General features: G+C 42.9%; 1 protein-coding gene across 1 annotated transcript in view; it reads right to left on the reverse strand.

Moving 5' to 3' along the window:
• Nucleotides 1–502: 502 nt before the first annotated feature.
• Nucleotides 503–19,213, reverse strand: part of CCDC3 (coiled-coil domain containing 3) — a 92,529-nt gene continuing 73,818 nt past the window's right edge. The window contains exon 3 of the mRNA XM_063101389.1: nucleotides 503–778. Coding sequence (XP_062957459.1) covers nucleotides 503–778 — 276 coding nt within the window. The remainder of the gene's footprint in view (nucleotides 779–19,213) is intronic.

A 19,213-nucleotide genomic window follows, 5' to 3' on the forward strand; every position in this document is an offset into this window, starting at 1 on the left:
GTGTCCTGCATGCTTAGAAATAAAAGCATCCTCCTTCCTAAGATGTGCATAAGGAGGCCTCATACGGTTCCAGGGCTTGCTTTGGCTCACTTGTCAGGACCAATGGTAGTCCTGACCAGGGGAGCTGAGAACCACACGGACCCTCTTCTGAAATCAAGTCTGAGCCCCCGGATGTCTGTACACCTAGAGATTCCAAAACGTTCTCTACCCCAATCAGGGCACTTTCCAGGCTGCTCCCAGAGGCTGAGGCCAGACCCCAGGCGAGCACACGGCCCTCGGGGATCCTGCAGCCTCTGGACTCCCAGGCACGGGGTCTAGGGCCAGGCCAGGAAGGGGCAGCACGGGGAGGGTGGGGAGGACGATGCAGAGGCCAAGGTCAGCACCCAAGGGGAAAGCAGGACTCGCCACTTTATCCCATGAGACTCCACTAGGAGGTTTGAAACAGGTGCACGTAGAGAAGCCCGTCCCTCTCGCCCGCCCCTCGGCCGCCGCGTGCACCCCGCTACCCGCGCAGGTAGGGGGCGCGCGCGGGCCCCCGCGCCAGAGCGTTCACGTGCGGCCGCGCGCCCCCCGCCGCCGCCAGCTTCTCGCTGAGCTTCTGGTTCAGCAGCTCCAGGTGGCGGCCGTTCTTCCGCGCCTGCCGCAGGGACCGCTTGACCTTCTTCACCCGCTCCCGGAGCTGCTTGTTGCGCTTCTCCAGGGTGGCCACTTTCTGCTGCAGCTTCTTCACGTGGTCCTCCTCCTCGAACAGGGCCTTCTGCACTGAGGAGCACATGAGCTGGGGACAGAACAGCGTGGCAGGGAGAGGCAGGTGAGTCTCAGAGCGCAGCAGACCCTGACAGCCCCAGCCCAGGACGAGGACAAACCTCCTGCTGTCCTCAACCGTGCCCGACCCTGGCCTCCACCTCGTGACTCCCGCCCTGACCTCCAACGTGGATTCCTTGGGGGATTTTGTTTTAAAAAGATATTCTACAAGATTTGTCATTCGGAGCAAAAAGGAAAGAGCTCCTGTGAATCTGTCAGTAAAAGACCAAAACCCAAAACGGAAAAATGCACAAAGAATATGGTTAAGTCACTGGAAGGGAACGATATCTATTAAATATATGAAAACATGCTTGACCCCACTCATGATAAGATAAAAGCAAATGAAAGCCGTAGCGAATTACCATTTTTCACATATTAGACTGGCGAAATCAAAAAGGCAGCATTTGGGGAAATAGGCCTTTCATATATTGTGTGCCGAATGGACACTTCCATAAGGAGCAATTTGGCTCTACAAAATGAATACTGCGTATATCCTTTGAACTGGTAGAAATACTCTCACGTGGGCAGACTGCCACGTGCACGATATTATTACAATATTATTTGTTATACTAAGAGATTGGAAACCATCTAAAAATGCCCATCAGGAGAGGTGTGGTTCTGGGCTGGCCAGTTGCTCAGTGGATTAGAGCGTGGTGCTGATAACGCCAAGTTCCAGGGTTGGATCCCTGTACCAACCAGCCATCACATTTTTTAAAAAAAGGTCTGGCTCAATAAATTATCGTAAATCCATATAATGGAAAGTTTTGCTGTCCTTAAAGGAACAAGGCAGCTGCATATGAATGGCACTATCTAAGTTTTCAGCAATATCTAAGTTTTGGTGTTAATATGAAAAAGCCAGATGCAGAACGGTGTGCATAGATACATGATATCCATGCGTGTCTATGCTTGAAGATGAGTACTCTGTCTCCGGGACAATATCCAAGAACCTGGTAAGGATGAATGTATCCAGGGAGCACAGGGGACGGGAGCAAGAAGGACATTTATTTTCATGTGTACCTTTTATACTTTATGCTGGTATTGATATATATACACACACATACACATATATATGGGTATGTGTATATATACAAGTATATAAAAGAGATCTTCTCACTTCCAACCTCTCTCTTCTCCCACCCATTCTACATTATCAGGAGCCATGCTCCCCAAGAACGGCTTGAGCCCCAACTTTCCTCTGCTTAGAAATATCCATCGATGCCCACCATCTACAATGCAATATGGTGATGTGGTTAAAAGCCCAGACTCTGAGGCCCGGGTTTCAAGTCCTTCCTCTTCCGCTGACTCTGCTGAGCAGAGTGACCTTGGACAGGAATTTCAGCTCAGGGCGGTGGGCTCTGCAGCACTGGCCAGACCCCACTTTGAGACTGAAGGAAGTGTTCCCCAGCTTGCTGCAGTGCTGTAGGCTGACAGCCTTCAGCTGAGTCTCTCTCCAGAAACTGCTCCTGACTTAAGAGAGCCACCCAAGGCCATGCCCCTTCCCTGGGGTACCTGTATCCAATGACTGGTTGACCCAAGAGTCCCTCATCCCAACTCGGAACATCTTTGAAGGGGCGCCCTAATCTCAGTGTGTCTCACTGGTTAGGCTACAGCCTTTGTTGAGGTTGCATCCCAGGCCAGAGCCTCCCTCTGCCTGGTCCTTCCCCTCTCCTCCCCAGGTGCTGATCCCAGGAGCATTCTCTAAAACGCCTCCACATTACTGCCATCTCAGAGTCGTCTTCTTAGGGAACCTGACTGGCAACACGCATGCTTACAATGGGATAATCACAGTTGTTGGGAGGATTTAATGAGTTTTACTTGAAAAGTGCTTAGAACCATGCCCTGGTACATAGTGACGTTCACTATCTATTATTATTAGAGAATAGAGTTAAATCTCTTAAAACCCTTAACCTTTGTGATTGGGCGCAGCCACATCTCCAGGCTTACTGTCCATCTTTCTGTTCACACACTTATGCCAAAAGCAAACTGGCTCCTGGAGGTTGCTCCAACGCATCTTGTACCTTTCTTTACGTCTCAGGGCCTCTGCCCACTCTTCCTTCTGCCTGGATGCCTGTTCTCCCCCAGCTCTGTCTGGCAAGCTTATACACCCTCTGTGGGTCCACTTTCACAATGCCTTCCACAGGGTCTCCCACTGTACATAATGTGTCCCCCTCCAGGGTCTCCATAGCACCCGGCAGCTTTTTTTTTTTTTTGTCAGCTGGCTGATACCAGGATCCGAACCCTTGACCTTGGTGTTGTCCCTGTAGCTTTTCATACCGTACACATTAAGTACCTTGCAGCACTTGGAGAATATGTCTCAATGCCCTTGACAGATCACAAGACCTAGTTCATGTTGGTATCTATATCCTTGTTACCCTGGCCCTTTTAGATGTACAATAAAAAATCTGAGCCAAGTGAAGTGTTCCCAAAATAGCTCATTTAATGAAGACCTTTAGGCTCCTGGGGATGACAGTTACAGGGGAGACCACATGTGCAACACTGCCCTCTTCTGGCCAAAATGAGACGGTGGGAACAGGAAGCTGCTCCGGGAACTTATTTCTACCGACTTAGGGTTTAATATGGTTGAGTATTAGACAAAGCATTTTATATCTACTTGCCCATTAAGTCATGGTCTTTCTATAAGTTACGGTAGATTCTTCAACCAAGAAGAGGATAAAAAAGTCTAACAAGGATTGAATTTTTACATGGCTGTTCAAATTTTGAAAGGACAAAATCCAATGGTGTGCTGCAACATAAGATCAAAGAGGAGCTGAAGGCATGTTTTAGGACAGTCTTTAAAAACTGCATTTTAAACTGCAAAACAAACATAGTGGGACAGTGCACTTGAGTGATCACTTGTTAATGGAGCTTTAAGACTTCGCATAGGCATGCCTCTGACCATGGGCCCAGCTGTTGTCTACTCTACTGAGCCCAGAGCAAGAGGATGAACTTCACCTCCAGCAAGATGAACACAGCCCAGCCAAGAGAAACCCACGATGGAACAGAGGGATGCCTGGAAGTGTGTGTGTGGTATCATTAAGATGGAAAACGATCGATTACAAAGCTAGGTTGAGTGTGGAAGGAATAGATGGGCTGACTGGAGCTCCTTAGTGAATATATCACTTGCTGGTCCTCACAATCTCTCTTTGATATGGGTAGGATTTGAGTAGGAGCAAAAGACAGAGAGAGACTCTAGTGACTTGTTCAATATCACCAACATTAAAACTATGACCCAAGACTCCTTCACAGGCAAGTCTGTATCTCTCCAGAGTGGGCTATACCTCCAAGTAGGGAGAGCCGGGCCCTGTGAACTGAGGCTAACACCATAAAGTAATGAAATCACTGCCCAAAATCTCTAAGGGAGGCCTCCTGAATCCTGGCCATCACCTCAAAAGAAAATTCCATTTTTCTTATTAAGAAAGCAAGAATTTCTAGAGGACAGCTTGCTTTCAAATACGTGTGTTTCTTTAAGAAACTCTCCTTTCTCTGGAATGCTTTCCAAAATGAAATCAATCTCTTTTGAAAACTGCTTTAAAATAAAGGTCAAGACATGCTATTTGCTCATTTAGCTTTCTGGTATTTTTTAGTAAACTGAGAGGAAGAGAGGGAAAGGCCAGGCCAAGCTGAAACAGGTACAGCCACATTTTCTCTGAAGAAGAAACAAAGAGAAACAGTCCTATAGGCCAGCCCTGAAGCAATGGATTCCATCCTCAGGCCGCATCACGCCAGTTCTGTGGGTTGAGGTGGGGAAGTCACTCTCCTGCCAGATGCGTAAGCACCTCCAGCATTCTCGTGTGGCAGAGTTTTTCTCTGGAAGTTTTCATGTGGCCAACAGGATGCCTGCTTTAGGAGAGATGGGAAGATTGCCACAGGGGAGCCTGCTCTTTTATTTTCAGTAAGGCAAAAGTTAGGCTCGGATGTCCATTCTCCCTCATCTTTTAAAAATAACACTTTTTAAAACTATAAAAGCAACACATGCTGATTGTAGAGAAACTTTTTTAAAACATGGGACAAAAAGAAAATTAAAATCATCTGTAATTCTATTGCACAGAGATAGCCACTGTTGACATTTTAATATATTTCTTCCTAGTATTGTTTCTGTGGGTTTAGATAAATAGATAAATATTTTAAACAAAACTGGAATGGTGCCACTATTAGATTTTCTGTTCTAATTTTTTCACCTTGACATTTTATCATGACTGTTTTCCAGACATTGGTTTGTACACGTCCATTGAGTCTTCCATTGGAAGCTGGGGAGGGAATATATCAGGTGGTTCCCTGTAGCCACCGTGAACTGCAAGACTGGTCACTAGTTGTTAATCCTCCTCTGTCCTTTTATGACCATTGGCCAAAGCAGAGGGATCACAAGATTGGGGCTTACACACCCATGAGGCTTTTTGGTCACATGTCTCCAAAGACAGGACAAATCTGGGGAGAGTTCCTCACCTGTGCCTCTATCTAAAGTCTTCCCATATATTTTCTGGTTGCCCCAGTAAGCTCAGGTACTGTGAGAAAGTTTCACAATCAAGATCTTGAGAGGTTAAAGAAATGTATCCATGTCAGCATCTAGAATCACCTCTGTCATTTCAAAATTGTTTTGGCTTCCATATGTTCATTCATTCCCGCAAGAAGTACTTGCTATTCTGTGCTTGGCACTGTATGCTGCAGAAGGTTTTCCTGAGGTATTCTGCAATATACTGGTAAGCTTTGTATCTAGCTAAACAAAAAGACAGTGTATTAAAAAACTACAATTTCATGGCAGCAGACATATCAAATACTCAGAGGAGTGTTGCCTTCACAGCTGCTTTCAATTTAAATAACCACCTAGAAAGACAAGACAGAGTGTACTTTCTGAAATGCAAAAAAAAATAAGGGAAGGAGAGTCCAAAAGCAACAACACAGACAATAGCTTGCCTTTTTAACACTTTGTTCCTATTCTTGGGACTCAGAAATGAGAAGGAAAAAACTAGAAGAGAAAATCTAAAGCACTGATCAGCAAACTATGGCCTATGGGCCAAATCCGGCCCATCACCTGTTTTTGTGAATAAAGTTTTATTAGAACACAGCTCACTCGCATGTTTATGTATTGCCTATGGCAGCAATGTTACTACAGTGGCAAATTGAGTAGATGTGACAGAGACAGTATGGTCCACAAAGCCTAAAATATTTGCTGTTTGAGCCTTTACAGGAAAAAATTTGGAACCCCAACCTCAAGAGGGGCTCAAGGGGTGGAACTGCTCAGGCAGTAGCTGGCAGTTGGACGGGTGTGGAGGGAAGGCAAAGGACAGAAAAAGCACCTGGTACCAGAGTCTCTGACAATCTCACCACCCACGCCTCACCTTTTCCACACCACTTTGAAACACTGATTTGTGATCACTGCTTTGGGCTGCCAGGTCATAGATCAAGATCTCAATAATCCTTGTCAAGGACTCTTGACTCTGTCTCAATGGAGTTCTGCCAATTTCAAACCTCCACGTGGATGTTAACCTATTGGCTCTTCCCACCACAACTATCCAACTGTTTCTACAATGTTTCTACAACTGTTTCCCCAACAACATTGGACAGGTATGCTTTCTAGAACCAACAGCTGTGCCCTGCTCAGGAACATCAACTCTCAGCGTGGAGCGGCTCTCTGAAGGGGTTGGCTCTGGCCATGCAGTTGGTCAGTTAATCCTGAAAAGCTTACATGGTGCGGTGTTTTCTGACCCAACAGAGGGCAGAGGCCAAGATTCCTTCATCATCTGTGTGACTGTGGACTCTGAGGACACTGGCGGTAAGCCCATGGGTATCAACCTGAGTTCTCCCAGTCCTCTTTGGACCTTTCCATAAGCAGCCTGGAAATAAATGCAGCTTCGTACACCATCATTTGAAACCCTTTAGAAGCAGATGAGTGAGGGGTGGGTGGGGGAGCCCCATCAATGCAGAATGGTTTCCCGACTGACTCGACAGGACCAAGCTGGATGACACCCAGAGCTGCTGAAGGGACGGCCAGACCTCAGAAGTGACAACAGGGCAGTTCTTCTGAGGACTCTCTGGAGGAACAACCTGCTATTCCTATGACTGTATTTGACTTGGCAGCTGGTTCTCTGCTCCACCCAAAGTCAAAAGAGCTGTCTCCCCTCTGCCAGGAGCCCCACAGAAGGGAAAGCATTTGCCTAGACAGGCTGTGGCCGGCAGGGGAGGTGAGTGGAGGGGAGGAGAGCAAGCCTGGGGCCAGGCGGGAGGTCAGGGGACAGCCAGATCACTGGGCAGTGCTGCTTAAAGCGCCTCCACCAGGCCTGGCTGGGCATGGCCCCAGCGGCCTCCCCTGTGTCCTTCCCACCCCGCTGCCCAAAGGGTTTTGGAGTCATACCACACTAGAATTGAATCCTGGCTCAAAGGATCCTGCACCCCACATACCCAGAGTCTGGGGGAATGGAGCTCAGTCTGCTCCCTCATCTGATGGGGGGCCTTGCTTAAGTCAGTCCTAACTCAGTGTCCTCATTTATAAAATGGGCATAATAATGCCTCTTCCACAGAGCAGCTTTGAAGATTAAATCAGATGTTATACGTAAAGCATTTAACACAGCACCTGGCAAAGAATAAATAATACAAGGAGCTTTTGTTATTGTTTATCCTGAGCTTGCACTTTACTGATTGAACTGACCACACTAGGTTCTCTTTTAAGTGTCTTCGCCTTTGCATACGTGGTTCCTTCTGCTTAGAAAATCACTGACTCACCCCTCGCACCTTCATCCAACTGAGGAAATTCTGCCTGCTCTCCAAATCTTGGTTCAAAAGTCACCTCCCCTATGAAGACTTCCCTGATCCCTCCAAGCAGAGCCCCATGATCTTTCCCCGACTCCACTGTCAAGTTTCTTGCATAGTGCTCTGTTGTCTAGTCTGACTCTCCCAGACTGTGAGCCCCTTGAGCACAAGAGCCCCCTCTTTCTTCTTTGTATCCAGCACCTCGTACACAGTAAGCACTTAATAAGTGACAGATGGGAGGGATGCAGGTTGAGACAGAAACAAGTCCAGTGACTTGACTAGGGTAACCAGTGCAGAGACGGGAGCTACCTGCCAAATGCTGGTGCTGGTTCACCACCACCCCTGTCAGCTATTTCCCAAGAATATAGTTTTGACCACCTGTTCCAGTAAGATGTGGAGCTGGCTTTAAAGATCCCTGAAATGAGTGCATTTTCCTTTTCTGATCCCCACTCCCCCTCAGCTGGCCGGGTTATTTTGTACATCCCTGTACCAAAGGCCACAAAAGCTGGGAGACACGACCAGATGAGAAAAGAAAGAGGTGGATTACAGAAAACCTGGGTAAATTTGGGAGAGGAGGTCATATTTCAGAAGCTGTGAGCTGTAATGGCTGGGATGAGGAGGAGGGGACAGGGTTTTAAGTGGTCAGCGTTCCACTCCTGAGTTGCCCACGATTAATACCAGGAAGGACTGAGCTGCCTTGGGTGAACTCGCTGCCAGCAAAGAAAAGGGGAGTTGATCAGCTGAGTTGTTACAGAGATAAGGAAGCTCCGTCTTCAGATGAGTTCACTGCCAAGTGTTTCCTGAAGCGGGGTCTACAGAACGCTCATCTTGGGAGATGCCTGCATGGGGACCACTGGGGTGTTTTGGTTAAAATCAGGTATGTTACATGTTATGTCTTCCTCTTTGATGTCATGCTCATTAACATAGCCATGCACTTTGGTCCAGCATTAAACCTCTCTGTTTTACCCTGAATCAAATCGGGCAATGGCAGAGCTCTCCAACAGGCAGCAAGAACAGACTGCAGGAGCGAGAGGCCAGGCATCTGTGACGTGAAAACTGGGATGCACCAGGTCATGGAGTGCTGATTCTAACCCCAGTGCTTGTCTAGACCTCCCGAGGTGGGCAGTACTGAAATCGCAGATTCCTGGGTAAGAAGGCTACGGCCAGTGCTCTCTCTGTGGGGAGAGCAGAAAAGGCTCCCAGGTGAAGTGGGGAGGAGGATGGCTTACTTTTTTTTAAGGTTTCCAGAAATTCACTCCAGAAAATCAGCATCACAGTGGATAGGGCACTCATCTAAGTGCAGGGCTTCATCTTGTTGGTGGCCTTGGACAGTCATGGCCCTCTGAGTGCAGCCTCTGAACGGTGAGTCACAATTTCCTCGAGCATCCTAGGCCTCAGCTAGCTAATCATGGCCAGCAAATTCTCTCCTCTCACAGGAAAGTAGCAGGGGACAGTGAGCCAACCACAGACTGGCTGGTGCACGCATTCTCTTGGGAGAGATGGGTGCCATCTGCAGTCATTGGAATCGCAGGTTTTTGTACAGACCTGACCGTTGGCCTTCTGATGTGTGTGTCTGCTCGGCCTCCATGGCATCCTGGGCTACAGGGGAGGAAGGTAAAGGACCTGGGATGTAGCTTCCTCCCCAAACCCAGCAGTTGACGGAGGTGCTATCACTGGGGTGCTGGGGCCATGCTCATGCCTGCCTGGCCTGGCTTGTGCCCACCCTGGTGAGTGCAGTGCATTGAGCCACCAGTCAGCTCTTCAGGCTCTGTCTTGGGTCCCTGCTGTTGCCCAAGGGAAGAGTAGGTCATCAGCCAAGTGCAGGCTTCCCCTTGCCCTGGGGACCCCTGAACTTGGTCCAGGAAGATCTCAAGATGGTCCCTCCTGATGTCAGGGCACAGCCGTGAGGCTGCTGAGAACAGTCATGCTGGACCACGGACCAAGGGCCCACTGAGAAGGGGGGTCCTGGAGCAGGGACTGGCTCAAAGCCAATCCTGGCTCACTCTGCCCAGCTCCCTGCCCACTGGCACGTAGGCCTGACCCATCTCTGACCTGACGCTCATTTCACTCGGCACCTTTCATCGGGCAATTAGGTTTCAGTCTCCAGCTCTTCACCTGAAAACTGCTGCCGAGGGCCAGGCTCTCCTCTGCCTCCTGATGGCTGGTGTGTCTGCTCAGCATCATCACCACTGGCTGCAAACCCCAAGGGCTCCTGCCACCCGCCCAACTGGGGAATGTGATGGAGATTTATGAGCTGCGAGTGCGTTCCTGTTTATTTCCCAGAGACTGAAGACTTGTCCATGGGGCCGCATCCAGGGCCTAACTCAGCAGAGAGTCTGTTTATTTGGGAGAGTTTATCAAACCCAGACACAGGTTTTTGTGCTACTGAATCAAGACAGGTGGCCCTGGAGCTGAGACAGCCCTAGAGCTGTCTGTCTCTCCTTAGACGGGAAAGAGCTGGGGGTGCGATGTAGGAAGACCTTCCTTCCAGTGTGGCTCTGCCGCTTGCTGGCCACATAGCTGTTTTCCTTTTGTCCCAAAGCAGGGATAATAATACTGATGAGAACAGGCATAGACATATGTATTTGTTGAGCCTTAAAGCCCCTAAGTGTTGACTGTGGTTATCATTAAATACTGCCAGGCTTGGTCAATAATCTTAGGTCCCAGAATCAATTCTCAGTTAATATTTTATTTGGTAAAAATATTATTGGAAAAGCTATAAACAACAGATGACAAATGGATACTGAAGCACAGTGATATGTATTTCTGCCAATTCAAGGGTTGTCCTTCCTGGCTTGGTATCTGGCACACATCCTTGCAAACTTGAAAGTTTTAATAACACGGTCAGGGAAAAAATTATATGTACAAGGCACTAGATGACGGAATCCTACCCAAGGCATCGTTATGGCCAGATGCTGTGACAAATGAAGAATGGATATTAGCTGGAGAAGTCTTAATACACTTAAAAAGACTAAGATCATAGAAAGTATGTTCTCTGACCACAATAACAAGGAAATTTAGAAAACTCACAAATGTGTATAAATTGAGCAACACTCTCCTAAATAAACAGTGGGTAAAAGAAAAATCACAGGGAAGTTAGAGTACTTTCAGATAAAAATCAAAGTGCAACATATCAAAATTTATAGGATGCAAGACCCATGCAGTACTTAGAGGAAATTTTGTACTTGTAAACACCGATGTTAATCGTGTGCGAAACGATGTTTTGAAATATGTGTACATTGTGCAATGGGTAAGTTGAGCTAATTAACATATACATTACCTAATATACCTTATTTTTGTGTGTGTTGAGAACATTTCATATCTACTCTTTTAGCAATTTTCAAATTGCTATTAACTGTAGTCACTATGATAGATCTCTTTAATTTATTCCTCTCATCTAACTGAAATTGTGTGTCCTTGACAAACATCTCCCCAATATCCCACCCTCCCCCAACCCCTGGTAACCACCATTCTATTCTCTGCTTCTGTGACTTCAACATTTTTAGATTCCACATATAAGTGAGATCTTGTGGTATTTGTCTTTCTGTGCCTGGCATACATCACTTAACATAATGTCCTCCCCCAAGGTCGTCCATGTTGCCACAAATGACAGGATTTCCTTCTTTTTAAAAGCTGAATAGTATTCTACTGTGTATGCATACTACATTTTCTTTTTGTGTGTGTGTGACAATTTCATATAACACATTTATTTCATGTGCATATTTTTTTAATTTTTAATTTATCAATATACAATGTAGTGGATTTTCATGTCCCTTTACCAATTCCTCCTTTTCCCCCTCCCCCCATCATATCTGTTCACTTATCTTAACACATTCAAGGAATTATTGTGATGGTTGTGTCTTTTTTTTTCCCCCTCCCATTTGTATATTTATTTATTTTTTATTAGCTCCCACATATAAGCAAGAACATGTGGTATTTCTCTTTCTGTGCCTGGCTTATTTCACTTAATATAATTTTCTCTAAGTCTCTCCATATTGCTGTGAATGTTTTTTTTTTTTTTACAGAAGAGTAGTATTCCGTTGTGTAGATACACCACATTTTCCTTATCCAGTCATGGGCATTTAGGCTGGTTCCATTTACCTGCTGATGTACATGTAGGTTGATTCAGTACCTTGGCTACTGTGGAAAATGCTTCAGTGAACAAGGTGTAGATATCTATTTGACATACTGATTTTGTTTCCTTTGGATGTGAACCCAGTAGTGGATTGCTGGATCATACAGTAGTTCTGTTTTTAGTTGTCCCCATGCAGCTTTCCATAATTGCTGCACTAATTTACATTCCCACTAGGTGTACGTGGTTCCCTTTTCTCCACTTCCTCAATCTTCATTTATATCTCGTCTTTTTATAGTAGCCATTCTAACAGGGGTGAGGTGATACCTCATAGTGGTTTTAATTTGTATTTTTCTGATGATTAGCGGTATTGAGCATTTTTAAATATACTTGTTGGCCTTTTGTATGTTGTCTTTTGAGAAGTGTCTATTCAGGTCCTTTGCCCAGTTTTTATTTATTTATTTATTTATTTATTTATTTATTTATTTATTTATTTATTTTTTGTCTTTTTTGTGACCGGCACTCAGCCAGTGAGTGCACTGGCCATTCCTATATAGGATCTGAACCCGCGGTGTGAGCAGCGCCGCGCTCCCAGCGCCACACTCTCCCGAGTGCGCCACGGGCTCGGCCCTTTGCCCAGTTTTTAATCAGATTATTTGTTTTCTTATTAGTGAGTTGTTTGAGATCCTTTATATTTTTGTTATTAACCCCTTATTCAATGTATGGTTTGCCTAGGGACCTGAGGCATAGAGCTGGGGACCAGACTCCCCTCCCACAGCCAGGCACACTGCTAGTGCCTGGGGGCCCCACCAGGGACCTGAGGCATGGATTTGGGACTGGACCCCTCTCCCACAACCAGGCACAACACCAGTGCCAAGGAGCATGCCAAAAACATCACCTCCATGTGGGTGGCCCACTACAGCCATCACAATAACCATGGCTGCCATGAAAGTGGCTAGACACCACAATCACCATGCAGATGGTCCACCAGGCACTGGAGTTCATTGACACAAGGAGAGTCACCAGCAGAGACCAAAGAAAAGAAGAGGATGTCTCTCTCCACAAAGCCCATTCCAGAGTGACAGAACAAGCATTTGCTCTATGATAATATTGGGGGACCTGAACACACCTCTCGGCACTGGACAGATCATCTAGGCAACAAATAAACAGAGAAACCATTACTCTATCAGAAGGAGAGGAGAAATCTAGGGTAATTAGACGGGGGGAGAGGGAGCAGAGGGAAATGGGGCGAGATTGGACAAGGGGCATAAAGAATAAGTATGATTTGTAACAATATATATGCTAGTAATATTGATTTGATCAACATATCTCAATGTTGAACCCCCAAAATATGTATAATCAATTGTGATTTAATAAAAATTTTAAAAAGTAATAAAATTAAAATTAAAAAAAACCCTTATTCAGTATATAGTTTGCAAATATCTTCTCTCATTCTGTAGGTTGTCTCTTCACTCTGTTTCCTTGGCTGTGCAGAAACTTTTTTACTTTGAGATAATCCCATTTGTATATTTTCCCTTTGGTTGTCTGTTTTTGGGGACATATCCAAAAATTTTTTGCCCAGACCAATGTCATGGAGCTTTCCCCCTGTTTTCTTCTAGTAATTTTAGTTTCAAGTCTTACATGTAAGTCCTTAACAATTGATTTTTTGTATATGGTGTGAGATGAGGGTCTAATTGCATTATTCTGTATGTGGATATCCAGTTCTCCCAGCACCATTTATGGAAGAGACTGTCCTTTTGCTGTTGTGTGTTCTTGGCATCTTTGTCCAAAATTGACCATATGCATGGATTTATTTCTGGGTTCTCTATTCTGTTCCATTGGTCTATGTCTCTGTTTTTATGCCACTATCAAGTTGCTTTGGTTACTATGGCTCTGTGGTATATTTTGAAGTCAGATAATTTGATGCCTCTAGCTTTTTGCTGAAGATTGCTCTGGCTGTTGAAGGTCTTTTGTGGTTCCATAAAATTTAAGGATTTATTTTCCTCTATTTTTGTAAAGAATGTCATTGGAATTTTGATAGGGATTGCATTGAATCTATAGATTGCTTTGGGTACTTTGAACATTTTAACATTATTAATTCTTCCATGAACATGGCATATCTTTCTATTTATTTGTGTCATCTTCAATATCTTTCATCAATATTTTATACTTGTCAATGTACAGGTCTTTCAATTCCTTGGTTGAATTTATTCCTAAATATTTTATTTCTTTTTTGTAGCTATTATAAATAGGATTGTATTCTTGATTTCTTTTTCAGAGAATTCATTGTTAGTGCATAGAAATACTACTGATTTTCGTGTGTTGATTTTCTATCCTCCAACTTTACTGAATTCAGTTATTAGTTCTAATAGTTCTTTGGTGGAGTTTTTAGGGTTTTCTATATATACGATCATGTCATTGCAACAAGAACAATTTAAATTCTTCCTTTCCAATTGGGATGTTTTTTATTTCTTTCTCTTGCCTAAGTGCTCTGGCTAGGACTTCCAGAACTATGTTGAATAGAAGTGGTGAGAGTGGGCATCTTTGTCTTGTTCTTGATCTTAGAGAAAACGTTTTCAGCTTTTCCTGATTGGGTGTGATGTCAGCTGTTGTGGTTATCATATATAGACTTTACTGTGTTGAGGTACATTTCTTCTATATGTAATTTGTTGAGAATTTTTATCATGATAGAATGTTGAATTTTGTCAATTGCTTTTTCTGTATCTATTGAGATGATCATAAGGTTTTTGTCCTTCATCCTGTTGATGTGGTATATCTCATTTATAGATTTGTTTATATTAAAACATGCTTGCATCCCTGGTATAAGTCCCACTTGATCATGGTGAGCGATCCTTTTAATGTGCTGAGAATTCTTGCATCTGTATTCATCAGGGATTTTCACCTGTACTTTCCTTGTAGTGTCTGTGTCTGGTGTCATGGTAATGCTGACCATGTAAAATGCGTTTGGAAGTATTTTCTGTTCTTCAGTTTTTTGGAAGAGTTCAAGAAAGATTGGTATTAGTTTTTTTAAAGTATCTGGTAAAATTCGGCAGTGAAGCTATTAGGCCCTGGGCTTTTCTTTGATGGAAGACTTTCTAATTACAGATTCAATCTTTCTACTCATTATTACTCTATTCAAATTTTCTATTTCTTCATGATTTAGTCATGGTAGATTGCCCGTGTCTACGAATATTCATTTCTTCTAGATTATCCACTTTGTTGGCAGGCACATAATTGTTCATAATAGTCTCTTATGATCCTTGGTATTTCTATGGTATCAGTTGTAATGTCTCCTCTTTCATTTCTGATTTTATCTGAGTCTTCTCTCCTTCTTAGTCTAAAGGTTTGCTAATTTTATCTTTTCAGAAAACTAACTCAGTTTCATTGATCTTTTGTATTGTTTTTATAGTGTGTCTTTCATTTATTTCTGCTCTTATTTCCTTCCTTCTACTAAGTTTGGACCTACTTTGTTGTTCTTGTTGTTCCTTGAGGTGAAATATTAGATTGTTTATATGGGATGTTTCTTCTTTTTCATGTAGGAATTCACTGCTATACACTTTCCTCTTAGTGTGGCTTTTGCTGCATCCCTTAAGTTTTGATAAGTTGTGTTTCCATTTTTGTTTGTCTGAAGAAAATTTTAAATTTCCCTTTTAATTTCTTCCTTGACCCATTGGTTACTCAGGCACATGTTGTTTAATTTCCACATATTTGTGAATTTTTCAAAATTCTTCCTGTTATTGATTTTAGTTTCATACCACTGTGGTCAGAATAAATACTTTATATAATTTCAATCTTTTTTTTTTCTTTTTTTTAAAGATGACCAGTAAGGGGATCTTAACCCTTGACTTGGTGTTGTCAGCACCACACTCTCCCAAGTGAGCTAACCAGCCATCCCTATATAGGGATCCAAACCCATGGCCTTGGTGTTATCAGCACCTCATCCTCCCAAGTGAGCCACAGGCCAGCCCTGATATAATTTCAATCTTCTTAAATTTATTAAGACTTGATTTGTGGCCTAGCATATGATCTATCCTGGAGAATGTTTATGTACTTGAGAAGAATGTGTACTCTGGTGTTGTTAGATGGAATGTTCTGTGTATGTCTGTTAGGTCCATTTGCACTAAAGTGTAGTTTAAGTCTGATGGTTCCTTATTGATTTTCTGTCTGGATGATCCCTTAGATATCATTAGCACCTGTAGCACCATCACAGATCTGGTGATAACTCCCTCAGCTCTTGTTTGAGAAAATCTTTCTCTCTCCTTCTCTGAAGGAGAGCTTTACTGGGTACAATATTCTTGGTTGGCAGTTTTTTCCTTTAGGACATTGAATATATTATCTCAATCTCTCCTGGCCTGTAAGATTTCTGCTGAAAATTTGCTGCTAGCTTTATTGCAACTCCGTTATACACGGGTACTATAAAAGGCCATGGAAAAATGGAATTAAAAGATGATACAAATCCTTCCATGAACTTTTTGAAGACCCCTGCTATGTGATATTCCTCTATTCTCTTGCTCCTTTCAGGATCCTCTTTTTGTCTTTGATTTTTGACAGTTTGATTATAATATATCTTAACATAGTCTTGTTTGGATTGGATCTGATTAGATACCTTTGACATTATTGTACCTGGATATTTATATCTTTTCTCGGATTTGGAAACTTTTCTGCTTTTCTTTAAATAAACTTTGTGTTCCTATGTCTTTCTTTTCTCCTTCTTTGACTTCTGTAATTTGAATATTTGCCCTTCTGAGTCTATCCCATAAATCCTATAAGCTTTCTTCATTCCTTTTCATTCTTTTTTTTTTGTTATTTGATTATGTATTTTCATATAACTTGTCTGAGTTCACAGATTTTTTTTTTCTTCTGCTTGATCTATTCTTTTGATGCTCTCTATTGCATTTTTCATTTCAACCATTATATTTTTGAGTTCCAGAATTTGATTTTGTAAAAAATCAATTTTAATTTCTCTGTTAAATGTCCTTAGTCATTTATTTATTTTTTTATTAATTGAATTGTTTCTCTGCATTCTTAACATTTAAAGAAGCTCAGCAAATTTTATTTTGAATTCATCACCAAGCAGTTCATAAATCTATTTCTTTTTGTGTGTGTGTGCTTATTTTATTTTTAAGTGTATTTCTTATTGAAACATAATTGATTGTACATATCTGTGTGTTACAGCATTGAATATCAATACCTATGTGCAATATGTGATGCTTAAATCAAGATAATTAGTATATCCAACCTACACACTGTAAACATTTTTTGTGGCCCTTTATCAATTTCTCACTAACCCCCTCTCCCTCACCCCCTTCCTTACCTCTGTTGGCCTCAGTACTGTTCTCTCCTTTTGATAGGTCAATGTATTATGGAAATTGTTGCTTCTCTCTCTCTTACTTATTTGTTTACTAATTCAGCTCCCACTTAGGAGTGAGTATGTGTTATTTTCTTTCTGTGCCAAGCTTATATCACTTAACATAATTTTCTCTAAGTTCATCCATGCTACTGTGAATGGCAGAATTTCATTTTTTAATGGCACAGCAGTATTCCATTGTGTCTATATACCACATTTTCCTTATCCAGTCATCTGTCAGTGGTTATTAGGTTGGTTCCAACCCTTGACTATTGTAAATAGAACTGTGATAAACATGGGAGAGCAGGTATACCTTGAACATGATAATTACCATTCCTTTGGGTATATACCCAGCATATACTGGATCACTGGATTGTATGGCAGTTCTATCTATAATTGTTTGAGGAACCTACATACTATTTTCCATAATGGCCACACTAAATTACAGTCCCACCAACAGTGTAGGAGTGTTCCTCTTTCTCTGCAGCCTTACCAGCATTTGTTATTCTCTGTCTTTTTGATAATGGCCAGTCTAACTGAGGTGAGATAATATCTCAATATGGTTTTGGATGCTTAGTGATGTGGAACATTTTTTCATATGTCTGTTGACCATTTATATACCTTCCTTTGAGAAATGCCTATTCAACTCTATTGACCATTTTAAAAATGGGTTACCTTTTTTTTTTTTTTAACTGTTAAGTTGAGTTCTTTGTATGTTCTGGATATTAATCCCTTGTCACCTGCATAGTTTGCAAATTTTTCTCCCATTCTATATTTCTATATAGGTTGTGCTTTTGCTCTATTTACTGTTTCTTTTGCTTTGTAAAAGCCTTTTAATATGATATAATCCCACTTTTTTATTTTTTCTTTTGTTGCCTGCGTTTTTGAGGTCTTATTCATAAAGTATCTGCATAGCACTAATCCCTGAAGTGTTTCCCCTATTTTCTTTCAGGAGTTTTATAGTTTCACATATTATATATAAGTCTTTAATCCATTTTGAGTTGATGTTGGTATACGGTAAGATGTTTGGGTCTGGTTTATTCTTCTACACATGTATGTCCAGTTTTCCCAGCACCATTTTTTTTTTAAATAATAGATGACCAGTCAAGGGATCTTAACCCTTGTCTTGGTGTTGTCAGCACCACGCTCTCCCAAGAGCTAACTGGCCATCCCTATATAGGGATCCAAACCTGTGGCCTTGGTGTTATCAGCACCACACTCTCCCAAGTGAGCCACAGGTCACCCCCCCCAGCACCTTTTATTGAAGAGGCTGCCCTTTCCCCAATGTATGTTCTTGTTGCCTTTATCAAAGATCAGTTGGGGTCAACCCCGTGGCTCACTCGGGAGAATGCGGCGCTGGGAGCGCAGCGGCGCTCCTGCCGCAGGTTCAGATCCTATATAGGGATGGCTGGTGCGCTCACTGGCTGAGCGTGGTGCAGGAGACACCAAGCCAAGGGTTGCGATCCCCTTACCGGTCACAAAAAAGAAAAAGAAAAAAAAAAGATCAGTTGGCTGTAAGTAAGTAGGTTGATTTCTGGGTTCTCTCTTCTGTTCCATTGGTCTGACTATCTGCTTTTATACCAGTACCATGCTGTTTTGGTTACTATAACTTTGTAGTCAAATTTGAAGTCAGGTAGTATAATGCCACTGTTTTTTTCCCCCTCAGGGTCGCTTTGGCTAGTCAGTGTCTTTCTTTATTCCAAATGGATGTTAGGATTGTTTGTTTGTTTGTTTTTCTGTCTCTGTGAAGATATCACTAGTATTTTGATGGAGATTGTACTGAATTTGTAGATCATGTGGGGTAGTACGGACATTTTCACAATGTTAATTCTTCCAATCCAAGAGCACAGGATGTCTTTCCATATTTTTGTATCCTCTTTAATTTCTTTCAGCAGTGATTTACAGTTCTTGTTGTAGAGCTATTTCACCTCCTATGTTTAGTTTTTTCATAAGTATTTTATTTTGGGGGTGACTATTGTAAATGGGCTTGCTTTCTTGATTTCTTTTTCTGCTAGTTATTGGAGTATTAAAACACCACTGATTTTTGGGCCAGCCCTGTGGTGCACTCAGGAGAGTGCAGTGCTTGGGAGCGCAGCAGCGCTCCCGCCGCGGGTTCAGATCCTATATAGGGATGGCCGGTGCGCTCACTGGCTGAGCGCGGTGCGGACGACACCAAGCCAAGGGTTGCGATCCCCTTACTGGTCACAAAAACGACAAAACAAACAAACAAACAAACAAAAAAAAAA

This window comes from Cynocephalus volans, chromosome 6 (genome assembly GCF_027409185.1).
Source record: "Cynocephalus volans isolate mCynVol1 chromosome 6, mCynVol1.pri, whole genome shotgun sequence".
Taxonomy (NCBI): Eukaryota; Metazoa; Chordata; class Mammalia; order Dermoptera; family Cynocephalidae; genus Cynocephalus; species Cynocephalus volans.